This window comes from Pseudopodoces humilis, chromosome 17 (assembly GCF_049639895.1).
Source record: "Pseudopodoces humilis isolate 2021_Gansu_Grassland_sample_001 chromosome 17, ASM4963989v1, whole genome shotgun sequence".
Taxonomy (NCBI): domain Eukaryota; kingdom Metazoa; phylum Chordata; class Aves; order Passeriformes; family Paridae; genus Pseudopodoces; species Pseudopodoces humilis.
Genome location: NC_142216.1, coordinates 8,145,076 through 8,159,764, shown reverse-complemented (window position 1 = coordinate 8,159,764; position 14,689 = coordinate 8,145,076). Strand labels below are relative to the sequence as shown.

Here is a 14,689-nt window from a genome sequence, read left to right as displayed (position 1 = left end):
TGAGTGCCACCATGGCATGTAAACTCCATTGCCAGAGAGCATCTGTGCAGAAGAAGAGCAGACACTGGAAACTAATTTTTTCTCTTGAAAACTGTTAAACTGGGATAGCTGGAGCTGGTCCCAGCTCCACCGTGCAGTTGAATTATCCATCCCTGCCTGACTGCTTTAACCTGCCCTGAGGTGGGGAATCTGGCACCATACACCTGCACAGGGCAGGACTCTGTGCCCTGCTCCTGTTGCTCTGTAAAGGCAAAGGTGAGGAATCCTAAACCCTTTCACTTGACAAAAGATTGCACAGTGACCAAATCCTGCTTGCCTGCTTCAAATGACTTAAATAATTGAAGTCAATATTTCTAATTGCTTCAGCAAGGCAAGCAGCTCCCCCCTACATCTATTCAACACAGCCTTGTTCTTTTTCACTGTGCTCAAACATGATTAGATAATGTTACAGGAGATAACAGCATAAAAATGTGATGAAATGTTCAGCATGATTTCTCTCTTCCCTGCCTGAGTTGCCTCTAGCCCTGAGGAAATGGCGTTACCATCTTCCCTCCTTAGAGAAAAATGCTTTATGAGTGACACAAACTTTCCCATTAGTTAACCTTTCTGATTGTCCCTCTGTGTCACTGACAACCTTCAGCCACAGCTGCATACAAAAAACACAGCTTCCAGCACAAAGCCCTGCTCTCCTTTGGATTAATGTCTAAAATAGCAGGTAGGCTGCAGAGCTTGGACAAACTGTCAGCGTGATTCCAGCAACATCTCAGCTTTCACTTCAACACAGCAGCATCCTGAAAGGGACATGTACAGCAAATAAAGCTAAGCTTAACCTCTTTCAGCCAAAGGAAAAAGCTTATCAGGCTTCTGTACATGGCCCAAAGCAGAGTGAGCAGTGCACAGGCAGGTTATTGCTCACAGCTGGAGCAGTGTGAGCACCAGAGGCCCCGGGGTACCAGGAGCCCTCTGTCCCTGCAAATCCCCAACCAATGGATTCATGTTCCTGAGTCCTGGTTCAAACCAATACCCTTGTTATCAGAATTATTATCTCTGTATTACAAATGCACTTCCTTACATTGTAGATAACTTGAAATTTAGTCTAAGCATTGAAAAAATACCATGGCAGTGTGGATTTATAGTGCCCCATGCCACTGTTTTTCTGGAGATGGCAGGATACTGGAACGTGTAGCTCATATACACAGTGGGGATCTATATGCATGACTTGGGCTTTCTGTGATAACCACTGCTGCTGCAGCAGTCTTTGAAGAATCTGTGCTATTAAAATGAATGATGGTGATGGTTTCCAAAGCGCTGGAAAAGCAGAATCTTGTATTGCTGCAGAATCCTGGAAGCTGCAGGAAGGAGTGGTGCTGGTGCAGCGTACAAGAGCATGGGCAGCTCTGTGCAGCTCCAGCTGAAGCAGTGTCCTCCCTCAGAGTGGTGTAAGAAACAGAGACACTTCACCTCTTCTCTCTCCCTGCCTCCCCCAGACAGCTCACAGTCCAGATCAAAGCAGTTTGTTGTCAAAAGCCACACAGAGAGGCCTTTGAAGAGTGAAAAGCAGGGATGAGAGGTAGAAGGTGAGAGCACAGCAGGAAAGAATTTGATCAGGCAACTAGAAATGAGTCTGGGAAACAGGATTTAAATTTCATTCAGATTTAGTCTAGTTTGAAAATATGGTGGATGCAGCCTTTTCTCATCACATTTCAGTTTCCTGGAACCAGGCCAACCCACTTGGACTGAGGACTGAAAAAAAAAAGCAAGAATTTTTTGAGTAAAAATGACTTTGAATTCCAGAAACCAGTTCTGAATCTCAGCCCTCTCTACCCCACAGCTCCCACAGAGTGTGAGTAGTTCTCTAGTTTGTAGCTGTGCTTGGGCTTTAAGCTTTACACAGTCAGTTCAGTCTTAGGATTTTGTTCTGCTTTGGGCAAGTCAGCTCAATGATCAGAGTCCAGCCAAAAAAAAAGAAAAGCAGGCAAGGCTTCACCTTAGCAGTGGTTCCTGTTTTGGGGGCATGCCGGGGATCAGCTGGGGAATATTTGTATGTCTTCTTACAGGATTTGACACCAGCATCCTACCAATCTGTAAGGACTCCTTAGGCTGGATGTTCAACAAACTTGACATGAACTATGACCTGCTGCTGGATCCATCGGAGATCAGTGCCATTTATCTGGATAAGTACGAGCCGTGTGTCAAGCCACTCTTCAACTCCTGCGATTCCTTCAAAGACGGGAAGCTTTCCAACAACGAGTGGTGCTATTGCTTCCAGAAGCCGGGCGGTGAGCTGTGCCATTTGCAATACAAGGAGGAGCTGTTTGGCTCTCCCTGTTTGTGTTTCAGGGCCTGCCTGTAGAGATTGGTCATTGGCAGGCAGGTCTGTTAAAAAGCCCTTTTCCCCAGCAGCAGTGTGAAGGGCATTGTGGAACCTTGTTTAATGTCACAGATGAACTATATTAACATGCCTTGATCATTAAAACAAACAAAGTAGTAAGTGTCAGTGCACACAGTCTAGAAATAAACTCTATCACAGACAGAAAGTTCAAGAATTTATCTTTTATTAACACAGAATTGTGTCAATTGCCAATTAGCAAGTCATAAATCAGAGAGCTGGCATGATGTCAGTTTGGTGAAAAGAGAGGTAGGATGGTTTAACAATTAAAATGGCCCCCAAACACTACTCTCAACTACAGTGAGTTGCCTTTTTTTTTTTTTTTTTTTTTTTAATTAGTGGAGCTAATGACATAAATTTGTTTTGCCGTACAGTAGCAGCATATGGGCTTCTCTCAGTCCCAGGTGTACAGTAGCCTACATTTCATGTCAGCAGTGAAGCCAGTCATTACAGAGTCTGTCCCATACCATCTGGAAATTGATTCTTATACATTATATTTTAGGTCTTCCTTGCCAGAATGAAATGAATAGAATTCAAAAGCTAAGTAGAGGGAAGAGTCTGTTGGGTAAGTTCGATTACTTGCTATTCATTTACTCAGCTAATTAAAGCTTCTGTGATTATTGTAACTTTATATGCAGTAATGGTTTTTCAATTAGAGACTAATGTTTGGAGTCAGGAATATGCAGCACTGAGCGTAGGCCTGACACTATGAAATTAAACAAATAATGAGATAGCAACACACAGAACAGGTGTCAGTGTGGCAGCGGGTTCAGAACTAATTTACAGCTCTCCAGAAATGCAAAGCCTTGTCTGTAGAGCTTAATACTGCCTTGATCACCTCACAGGTTAGAGTAAGTACTGGGACGCTGCTTGATACTCAAGGCTCCCATTTTTGAAGGGTGACTGAAGGTGCATAGCCAATTCATTCATATTCCCTTCCAGTTATGGTGCAATGCAGGCTTTCCTTGGGGTTCATTCTTTAAAATATTTCAGTATGTTCTGTGTGTAAGAAAATAGGAATTCTTATCATCTCATTTTAGGCAGCCTGCAGGGTGCTTCATGCTGTAAGATGTGGTCATGCCTGTCCCTCTCCCTCATGCCTATTGGGAGCCTGAATTGATTCATGACTTATATTGCTCTGATGGATATCTAAAATTAGGATAAATAAATCCCCATCTGGCATTTTCCCAATTAATTGCTAAAAAATCAGGTTGCTGAACTGAAAACAGGTGACTAATTCCCTACCCTAAAATCACCCAGTGATGTGTAGCCTGGTGTTTGTGTGCTGGTGTTCTACTGAAGCTTGTGTCCCAGCACATTTGTGCACACAGAGCCCACCCCTGAGGAGCAGCAGGGCAGATGAAAACCCCCGTTAACAGCAAGCCCTGCACTTCACCCTTGAGGAGAGTGGCTGACCTCAGCCCCATCATGGAGAACATGTCAGGTTCCCACAGCATCAGCAGCTGCAGCACAGGGTGTGCACATCAGCTCTGCTGCAGTGCTGCTCCGTGCCCCCCACACTCCAGCTTGGTGTTCTGCACACTCAACAGCAGACCCTGCAAGCAGCTCAGCTCTGCCAAATCCTGCCATTCCCAGATGCCACTGCCATTTGGACTCAAGGTTCAGGTGCTTTATGAACAATCCCAACCAAATTCGTTGGTTTAAATTAAGAATAAACATTCCTAAAGGCCACAGGGACTGTGGTTTAGATCCATTATCCTTTCACAGCCAGTTCACTTGAAGATTAAGACGTTTCAGAGTTACAGCTCCTACTGTTCATAGCTGTGGGAGCAAAGGGAGGATTGATCACTTGGGGTATGTGTGCTCCATTCAGTAAATATTCTGCATTTGTGTTCAAGGGAATGTTGTGGCAAAGGAAGTCACAGTGTTCTCTGTCTCATGGGTGTCATGATTTTCAAAGCCACCTAAAAGAGTAAGAAGCCCAGTTCTTAATAGATAGCTTTGACTATCCCATATTTATTTTATGCTTTGCTGTTATTTTCTATGTGCAATAAATGTCATCTAGGTTGAAACATAAGTAGTTTATTCTGGTGTGTAGGAAGAATGATGCCTGGGTTGCAGGTAGTTCAACATGCAGGTGGTTGTAGCACATGTCACTGGGATCTGATCACAATAGCAGGAGTAAAATGACGAAGTAAAAGCAGTAAGGATGGTCCCTTAGCACAAATAACTTCTAGTCAACTGTATTAAAAAAAAAAAAAAATAGAAGAAGAATGAAAGTGGTGAAGCTCAACAAATCAAGGTGTCAGGCACAGGTTGTTCCACAAGCTAGAAGATTACAATATAAAGAGGAACTCTTTGCTTCACCGACCCTGAAAGTCTTCCTGCATAATGACACCTGTCTGGAAGATTTTAATTTGATATCAGAGCTATTTGTACAGCAGAAAGCATTGTCTTTTCTCTTCACTGGCTGAAAAATCATTCAAATGGAAGCACAAACATACACATGACTTGTAGCAACATTAAAGTTGGAGAGACTAATATTTTCAGAGAAACTAATCTTTAATTATTCTTTTTCCTCCTCTGACCCTGACAAAGAGAGCACAGCATTTACAGTAGCATGGGCAGTAGCATGAAGAATGTTTTTGTTAAGTTGTATCCATTGATAAAAATGATGACTTTTGATATTTCCTTCTCCATATATTTTTCAAAACACATGACAGTTGCAACAAAGTACTTCAAAGACATTGCCATTAGGTATTTGAATTTGGAGGCTTTCAAATGAAGTCTAGCGTCCCAGGAGACTGAATTAAAAAGTAAACAGCACTATTCATCTTTTCCTACCAGATTTATCTGGAGTACAATTAACTGCAGAGACTACACTTTTAGAACATACAACTGTGCAGCCTGATAATGCTTCTCCCACATCACTAAAGTAATAAATTTCTGCTCCCATCACTGTTTTCTCCTGTATCAACCCTGTGGATTCAGCTAATATAATAGCTAATACCAGGATCTGTGTGCTGGCTAGCACTTAATTCTGACAGGCTTTTACCTGTTTGCTTCACTATCTTTAGCATATAATTATTCTCCTCCTGTTCTCTAAGGAAGGGGAGTATTATGTAGATAAGGAAATAATATTACAAAAAAAGAGGCATAGGTCTGAGTCCATAAAGAGGATACAGATGAAACAGTGCTGGTCAAGTTTGTGTGGAATAACTAAACCCTTCCCAGGACAAAGGGCAATGGGGAGGCAGGATTCAGCAGCTTGAGGCAGTTTGTGGGGAGTGACTCACATTTTGTGGTGTCCAGGTTTGTGGGGAAGCACTGCCTATGCAAGAACCTATGGAGAGGAAAGCTCCAGACATTCTCTGATGCCAAACCCAAATGGTCTGTCTAGGTGCCATGCTCCAGGATAGCAGAGCTTGTAGTCAGCTTATTTTTAACGAAGACAGGCTGATTTGTGTACAATTCACAGGGAGAATCATCGCATTGTACAACACTTGTTCCCAGCAACTCTCTATCCTCTCCAGATTATCACCTGCACCTGACACATTGGAGAGGACATGCTGTATCTCCCCTCTGATGGTTGAAATACTGTGACATTAGTATGCATAGCTAAATATTTAAAGCTTCAGTGTTACATACAAATTGGCATGAATTTCCCACGCAGAAGGAAAAGTTCCTTCCACTCTTCTCTGTGACCCAAAGTGTGAATCTATTCCACACACAGTTATGTTGGCAGTGAGCCTGGGCCATAATTTATTTTTAAATCTTTTAAAGCTTTTATAGGTGACATGGAACATTTTCATGCCTTACAAGAAACAGTGAAACTATGCAAGAAGGCCTGTTTTAAAGAAGGAAAAGGTTGCATTGCCCTAGGAAAAGAGAAAGTATGAGACAGCTTAAAATGCAGAAGCTGTTCTCTGCTCACCCTGTAACGCCTCTGAGATCCTTCCCTGGAGCCAGATGCTCATCAGATATAAGAGGGCAGCTCTAGTGGCATGGGTACAGCTATGCTGATTTACACTAGCTCCAAGTCAGCACCTAACCACTTTTCCCAAGGTTGTGTATGGTTTGATAAACACCTGGAGTGCTTATCAGAGACAGGACATGAGCATAAATATGAAAAAAAAAATCTTTTCTAATCAATATTGAAATAAAGTTTTGAACACTGAGTATTAACTTACCTGCCAAGGCAAATACATACATTTGTTATTAAAACTATTGTCTTATAAACAGTGAAAATTAATCTTTGATAGTTGCTAGCATGCTTACATTTGTACGTGAACATAATGGTGGTACCTATTAGCAAACCTGATATAAGATCATGCTTTGACATTATTTAAAATACTCTCACTCATGAATGTGGTCTCCAAAACTCATCTGATAAACAAATATTTCTGCAGATGTTCAAAGGTTTCTCTTTTCATCTTGCAGACCTGTATTAGCAGGACTCAAACACTAGACAAGATCTGCAGAGCAATGAGTGTGGATATTCAGATTCATTTTGTGTTGCTCTCTGTGTGCATGAGACTGACTGACTTCCAGTTTTATGTCTTTTATACAGGAAATGTGGTGACATTTGGGCAGCACCTTCTCATTCATTTTTTCTTGTGAGAAATGTAGTGGAAGTGGCCCCTTTGACACATGTGCTGTCTGAATAGATGCTACCCATGGAACTAGTTAAAAAACCTCACTGAACCACCAGTAGATCACTGGTATCTTTGAAAAGGAGAAAAACACTTTCTCAAAAATCGTTTGAGACAAGATATTTGGGGGCAAGGGTGTGTTTATGCCATGTTTCAAAATGAAGCAATTGACAAAGAAGGGAAAAATGAATGTACTGACCTCCAGTGGGGAAAAGCTAATTCATCTCCAAGGACAAGAGGGCTTTTCATATTGAAGTACATTTGCTGTATCTGCTGAAAATGGTGGCAATAATGATATAGGTTTCTCCTGAGAGTTTCCCTCTCTGCAGAAGCCAGAGTGAACCACACTCTACAAGGCTGAAATATATTTGTTTTATTGTGAGACAAAATTTGGGCTTCAAATCCAAAGACTTACTGATTCAAATCCTGTTGTCCCTCTCTGTAAAGCCTGTGCATTATTTCTTCTTCTATACATGGGAACTGTCAGTAAGTCAGGGGATGTTCCTGAGATTAGCATGAATAGCAAGCAGATGGCAGATACCTTCCAGGAATAATTACAGTGTTGTGGAAAGACTCATGTGATAAACACTGAAGGAGTGCAAATGGAGGGAAATGCAGAACTAATGAAGTTGGGGTAATAATCCGGTTGGAAAGAAAAGTTTAGAGCCAGGAGTTAAATGTGAAAAGACTCTGTGGGAATATCAATCATTCAGGGACAGACTGAACCTCTCTCTAGAACTGTGTGACACCCTCCTCCGTGTGCTGGATGCGAACAAACATTTGTACACTGTGACCAGGGTGTCTGAAAAGAGTAAACCAGAAATAATTTCTTCCTCCTTTCAGGCACCAGATTATCACATGTATATCCTTGCCAACACAGTCGAGATCTTCATGTATATAAGTGCTAAGTTCATAATACCCTCTCTGTGTTTGCTCCTGCAGAGGATTGCATTACTGAGCACACCTTATATTTTATTCAGGTGCTTTCATCCCCCGGTGCAATGAGGAAGGTTATTACAAAGCCACGCAGTGCCATGGCAGCACGGGACAGTGCTGGTGTGTTGATAAGTATGGGAATGAGATAGCTGGCTCCAGAAAGCAAGGCACAGTCAGCTGTGGTGAGTAATGATCTGCTTTCCTCAGACAGCAGGGGAATTAACACTGCTGTAAGCCCTGCCATTGTTGTACCACCGAGTATGATAACAAAAGAGAAACACACAAGTACCAGGTTCAAAGTGCTCCTCTGTTTTCCTCTACACATGGGGCCCTCATGGGTGCTTTGGACAGCAGGGGTGCAGCACAAGTTAGCAGGCAATAACCACTGTTGAGATATTTTTGCTACCAGCCTGGAAAGTACAGTTAATGATATTAAAATTAAGGGTCTGAGGTTGCTCTGCGTGGTTATTAAATATAATGTTCTGTGTACTCTGGAATGCACATCTACTGGAAATTCATCTATAATGCCTTTCCAGACAAGGGAAGGCCTAAATTGTGAAATTGTATACATTAGCAACCAAGCCAAATGAAATTGCTGACAGGACAATATGATGTAGGTAAGTGAAATCACCAATTAGCTGTTGTGCCTGTACAAGGAGATGTACCTGTAATCCTTCAGAGTGCTCTGGGGATGGTTGTGAGTCCAGCTACAGACCTAGAAGGTCCAGGATGCCCAGAATCACATCACAGATCTTAGGTTCAACAGCTACATTTGCAGAGTGAGGTTTATGCACTCAAAACCATTTTTTTGTATTTTTTAGCCTGGTTTACAGAGACAGGATGGAATGAAAGTATTTACAAAGGAATAATGATTTTCTGGCCTGCATCCATGTGATCTGGAACTTTCCAGTCAACCCTTTAGGAGGGGGACAATGCATAGGGGGCATTTTATGCAAGAAAATTTTTCAGAGTCAATTGATATATATTTATCCTATCCCAGTTCAGAATGAAAATTGAAATTTTAAGGTTGTTTCATGAATAGCTGAACAAATTAATTTAAAAAATAACATTGCAAATGACAGTGGCTTGCATGACAAGGATAGTGATTAATGTGGAATTTGGTGTTCTGTGGAAATGACCTTTCCTGCTCTCCTGTTCCAGAAGAAGAGCAAGAAACTTCAGGGGATTTTGGCAGTGGTGGATCTGTTGTATTGTTGGATGATTTGGAAGAGGAACCTGAAGCAACAAAAAAAGACAAAGAAGGGAAACTGAAGATTCATGTAAGAGCAGCTAATGAAGATGATGAAGATGAAGATGATGATAAGGATGATGAAATTGGTTATATATGGTAGTGCCCATCATAATGAGGACTCACGTTTTGCACAATATTGCAACTCACATAATATCTCTGCAATTGTATCTGAGAGTACCTGGCACAAATATTCCCTCTACTGAGTTTAATTTTGTATAGTCAATTTAATTTGGATGACAACTTTTTTTTTCCAGCAAGGACTGTTTGGGATACAGCTTTTGTTCAATTGGTTTGGGGGATTTTTTTTCTGTCCACAGGGGCAATGAGTTTAGTTTCAAACCCATTTTGTGTCTTAATTAATCCTCACTTGCACCACTTACGAAATCCATCCTGTGAAAGAATCCTGGAAGGGTCTCAAAAAAAAAACAAACAATACAAAGGCTTAGAAGCCCCTCTCATGTCAGAGAACTTGTGTCATTAATTGTTACTTGGATCATATCAGAAAAAGCTTTTTTTTTCATGAAGAAGGAAAAGTAGCTGCCTCATTTTCTAGTCCACATTTATAATGTCCCAGTGAAGAGTAAGTCTCTTTGGACAGTGGCTGCCCAGTACCAGGGCTTTAATCCAGAAGAAAACCCATGGGCAGGACTTTCCCTTCCTTCCCTTCTCTTAGAATGAGTCCAGTAGGCTTATCCAGCTCACACTGAAGGCAAAACTCCCACCAGGGCACAGGTCAGCTCACTGACACTCTTTATTTGATAAAAGAACGTGCCCTTGACCTTAAAAGATGCTGAGAACCTGCAGCTGTCCTGGACCAAGCCCTAAGGCAGGGGACAGAGTCCATCTTCCTTTCAGAGTGTTTAAGGGAAGAGTATTTTGTGAATTTGTAGCATCATAACCACCCCCAGAGCTGTTCCTCAGCTGCTGTCTGAGCTCATTTGCACTAGGAGGGTTTCAAAGAACACACAGGCAGCCTCTGCTTCCAGCTACACACCACAGACCTGTCTGGTCTCCATTCAGCAACCCTCCTTCCAAAGCTGGAATGCTGTCAAAGACATGAACCCAAAAGTAACTGTCACTGATTTAATGTAAAGATACCTGTTTAAAACAGCAGCTTTAGGTGGTGGTATTTCAGAAGCATAACCCCTTGGCTCAGTGTGATGCTGCACACTTGTAAACACACTGCTAAAAAAGAATAGTATTAAAATCCAATCTGTGATTCCCTCAATACCTCCCATATATTCAAAGCTCTTGTATCAGAGCATATTGACATTACATTATTTGCAGTGTCCTTTTCCATGGCAGTTCTCAGTGATGTGCTGTGGTGACCTTTTATTATTTTTGCTGTTTTGTGAAGCAGTAAGAGGAACCTTAATCCCACTCTTGCATTAGGATGCAGGTGTGAGTATTTTAGCAGTGCTTGTGGTTGGCCAGTGAGTTATTTTGCAGAATGAAAAACATGTTTTTATAACAAAAACTAATTAGATTTTTTTTTTTCTGAGTTGTAGTGGATATAGAGGTGGAGACAGCACCAAGTCACAACATGGTTGACCACATAGTCATTTGAAAGCTGGAAAGTACCACAGAGATTGGCAGAAGTCATTTTGTTAGGTACATTGGCCTGGGGATGTTGGCTCTCAGCCCTCTCCAAAGCCAGTGCCTGCCTGGCAGTCCTCTGGGTAGGACCTCTGCTTTCAGACGTGATCAGAAATGGAATTCCTTTCAGGTACCATGTGCTGCAGGGGCTCTCCTGTTTTCTCCTCTTTTATTTCCTTTTTATCCAGATCAATGACCTGAGAACAAAGAGCAAGCCTGCATAATCATTATTAATGCAGAAGGATGTGTAAAACCATGAGGAATTTGTTGTTTCACGCCCCTGCATCCTCCCAAAAATCTGCCATCACAGTCACTTGCAAAAGGCCTGCAATCTGCCCTGCCTCAAATAAATCCCTTTGGTTTTCCCATAGCTTTAGAAAAATATATTTAATAGTCATTTTCCATGAGCTGCACTGCACACAGAGACACACACACACATACACACTTTTTCTATTTGCCTTTCACAGAAATCCTGCCAACTTGCAGAAGGAGCAGATAATCCAGCATTTCTGTCTCCCTAAATATGATTTTGTGGGAAGCAATTGAACATCATCAGTAGGTTCCTTCTCAAACGTCCTGTCTAGTTTGCCTCTGGTGTTTTTTTAATTAACCCCACACTCTCTGGCTCTGTTGTCCTGTGCAAGACCTGCTTGTGGCACAGAGCTGCCATTTCATTCTGACATAAATCTGAGCTCCACAATCAGCAGATTATGCTTATCCTCCTGACTGGACTCATTCTCCACGCAGAGCTAGGGGGTTTTTGGCAGTCCTGTGTCCCTCCACAATGGCTTATCCTGGGCTATACATTACATCAAAGGTCACAGAGCAAATCCCTTCTCCTGCCCTGCACCTCCCCAGGGTGAAGTCTGTGAATCCAAGCCCTTGCAGGCAGTACCTGAGGCTGCAGTGGGCTGTGTCACATGTAAACATGCAAGATGGTTAAATCAAAGTTGTTAAATAAGCCTTTAAAAGTGAACGTGAACATCTTTGCGTTTACATGCACAGACATGGCAGCAGCACCCACTGGTGGTCTCCTGGCTGTGATCTTTCACATGCTTCCAAATCAGAGCTGGAAGGGTTTGTATCTGTCCCAGACTCACCAGCTCAAACATGGGATGGGTCCCAGTGAAACAGCTCCACGCCCAGCACAGCCTGGTGAGAGGACAGGTGCCTCGGCTGGCTCAGCACATCCCCCTGTGCTCACACAAACACACCCAGTTGTTCTAAGCCTGCTGGCCTGGATCCAGGCAGCCTCTCCCCTCCTGGTGACCACTCAGTCGCCTGTTTGACTCGTCCAAGTGTTCTTCTGACTCAGCCAGCATGGGAAGTGTGCCATTTTATGGGCTGGGAAGCTGGGGGGGCTGCAGGGCAGCAGTGCCCAATCCCAGGGGTCCCAGCCAGGCAGGAGCAGGGCACACAGGCTGCCGTGCTTGGAAGGGCAGCACAGACTCTGGACTGCTTTGAGAGCAAGTTCCCAAATCCTGCAAAGCTATTTAACAAAGCCCTTTTGAGATCCACTGGCATCTTCCCATGGTGGGGGATCTGTGGCCTATAAATATACATATGTATATATATATATATATGTGTATGTATATATATGTGTATGTATATCTATATAAATATATATATAAATATATATATACACATATATATCTGTGTGACTGTATAACTACATTTATGCACAAATATGTGTGTACATATGTATGTGTGTATCCACACATACAGTTTGGGGAGATGCATTAAGAAAATCATCTATTTAATGAAATAGTGATAAAGAGACCAGCGATTCTACCAAGAACCAGTGCTCTTCCAGATCAAGCCCCTTCCATTCTTCATGCCTTGTAAAGGGTTTAATTTGCTTCCAACTTAATTTAATTCAATTCCATTCTTTTTCTCTTTCCTTTTTTTTTTTTTTTTTACAAATCAGGACTGACTTCCCGTCTGAATCAAGTCATTGACCTTCCAAACATTTTCTCATTGTGAAAAATGGATTCTGAGTTGTCCCATTTTTTTAGAGACACAAACCAAATGGAATCAGAGTTGTCCCATTCTTTTAGAAACACAAACCAATTTTTAATCTCATTTTCTTTTCATATTACAGTCTACGAGATACTGATAGGCATTGCTTTAATGTTTCTTTGAACTACTGTAGTTAAAATGTTGAGTTCAGATTTCAGCACAGCCAGGTTTTTTGGGTCATTACTGGCCTTTGCTATGAACACAAAGAATCCTCTTTATTTTCTTTGCCTTTTTTTTAAGCTATTCTGTACTATTATTTTAAACCATTTGAAGTGTTTATTTAATATTTATTCTACAGTTTATATTGAAAATGTAAAGTTTATATTTAAAACAACACTGTTTGTTAGTGAATGCTTCTCTTTGCCTCCCCAGCCTAGTCTGTTAGTCTCAGTGTACATTTCTGGCATGGGAATATTTTGATATTAGGAGTTTTGTAGCCTTTTCTCCCTCAAGCAGCAACTGATGTAGATCTAAGGTCACCACCTGACCCAGACCACCAGGTCGCTCAAGCTTCGCTTCCTCCATTTGTTGTCTTCTCTCGCAGTCCATCCTGTATCCCATCCTTTCATCCACAGACTGCTTTGTACAGTTACTACACATCAAAAAGCCCTTTCTACAGTAGGTGGGTTTTGGTCTTTTTATACTTTTCTCAATGCTGTTGATGTCTGTTACTGTTCAATGTGTAGATCTGTAAGGAGAGATCCAAATATTCTGTGTTTCAGTTCGATGTCCCTACTGTAGATGGATGTAGACTATCATAGTAAGTAGAACTGCATAGTAAATTCTGAATGCTTTTTCCATAAGGAGTTAAGTGGAATGTGAGCATTTTGCTACCTTTGGTTGACTGTAAATGCTTAACTGTAGTCTGAAATAGTTGCATTTTTGTCTGTCTCAATAAATTTTAATTTGTCTGTGACTCCTTATTGCCTGTCCTGAATTTTATTAAACTTAGGGGATCAAAAATACTGCACTACCATGAATCAGCATTTAATCCTACATGGAAATGGTTGCTCCTTTATATTTGCTTCATAACTTATACCTCTGTTCAATGCCAGCATTAACTCTCTGGAGTTAATGCAAGGTCTCCAGAAACTTCTATTTTAGAAGCAGAAATGAAACCAAACCTAATGGAATAACTGTACCAAAAACAGAACTTTTCAAATTATATTAAAATTTATTTTTAAGGAATCTAGCAAGGGCCGAGGGGGAAGCTTTCATTTCTGTTTCCTCTCCACATTGCAAATTGTCATGTTTTTCTGTCTATTCTGAAGGTATCCAGGGCAATCCCACAAACACAGCCACACTCTGCAGTGGCCATTATCTACATGACACATGAAGGCAAAATTTTATTAAATAGAATTGGTGGGAAGCCATCCTCATTTAGAAATACCTGGGTTTGTGTCTCTATAATTAAATTAGAGCTCCTGTTTAATATTATTAACCTATTTAAGCAGCCAGCATTATTGCAGTGCTAATTACAGATTTAAAAATGTTATTTCATCACCTTTTCCCTGTCTGTGGTACATTAAAAGTACCAGATAAAAACAGAAACCTATTTGCAGGCATTTGCACAATTGTCCTCTCACCAGGTATGCACTGAAGATGTACCTGCCCATACACCATTGGCTGAGCTGGGCCATCAAGGGTCAGAACCTGCCTGAAATTTTGGTTCAATTTCCTGTATTTATTGGTTTCTTTTCACTGTGTGTACCACACACCACTTGCAGTACATCACCTTACCTGACTCAGAATAACTGGGTTTTCCCTTTCCCAAATCACTCTGAGACTCTTGAAGTGTTTGATCTTCTGTGCTGAAGTGTCTCAGCTGTTCCAGATGTCAGATGCTGTGTGTAGCACTGGGACCAAAGCAAAAGAAATACAGAG

General features: G+C 41.6%; 1 protein-coding gene across 1 annotated transcript in view; it reads left to right on the top strand.

Moving 5' to 3' along the window:
* SPOCK1 (SPARC (osteonectin), cwcv and kazal like domains proteoglycan 1) overlaps positions 1 to 13,721 on the top strand; it is a 275,639-nt gene extending 261,918 nt beyond the window's left edge. The window contains exons 8-11 of the mRNA XM_014253272.2: positions 2,058 to 2,279; positions 2,892 to 2,954; positions 7,983 to 8,120; positions 9,100 to 13,721. Of these exons, the coding sequence (XP_014108747.1) occupies positions 2,058 to 2,279; positions 2,892 to 2,954; positions 7,983 to 8,120; positions 9,100 to 9,290 (614 nt within the window). The 3' untranslated portion in view covers positions 9,291 to 13,721. The remainder of the gene's footprint in view (positions 1 to 2,057; positions 2,280 to 2,891; positions 2,955 to 7,982; positions 8,121 to 9,099) is intronic.
* Positions 13,722 to 14,689: the final 968 nt, after the last annotated feature.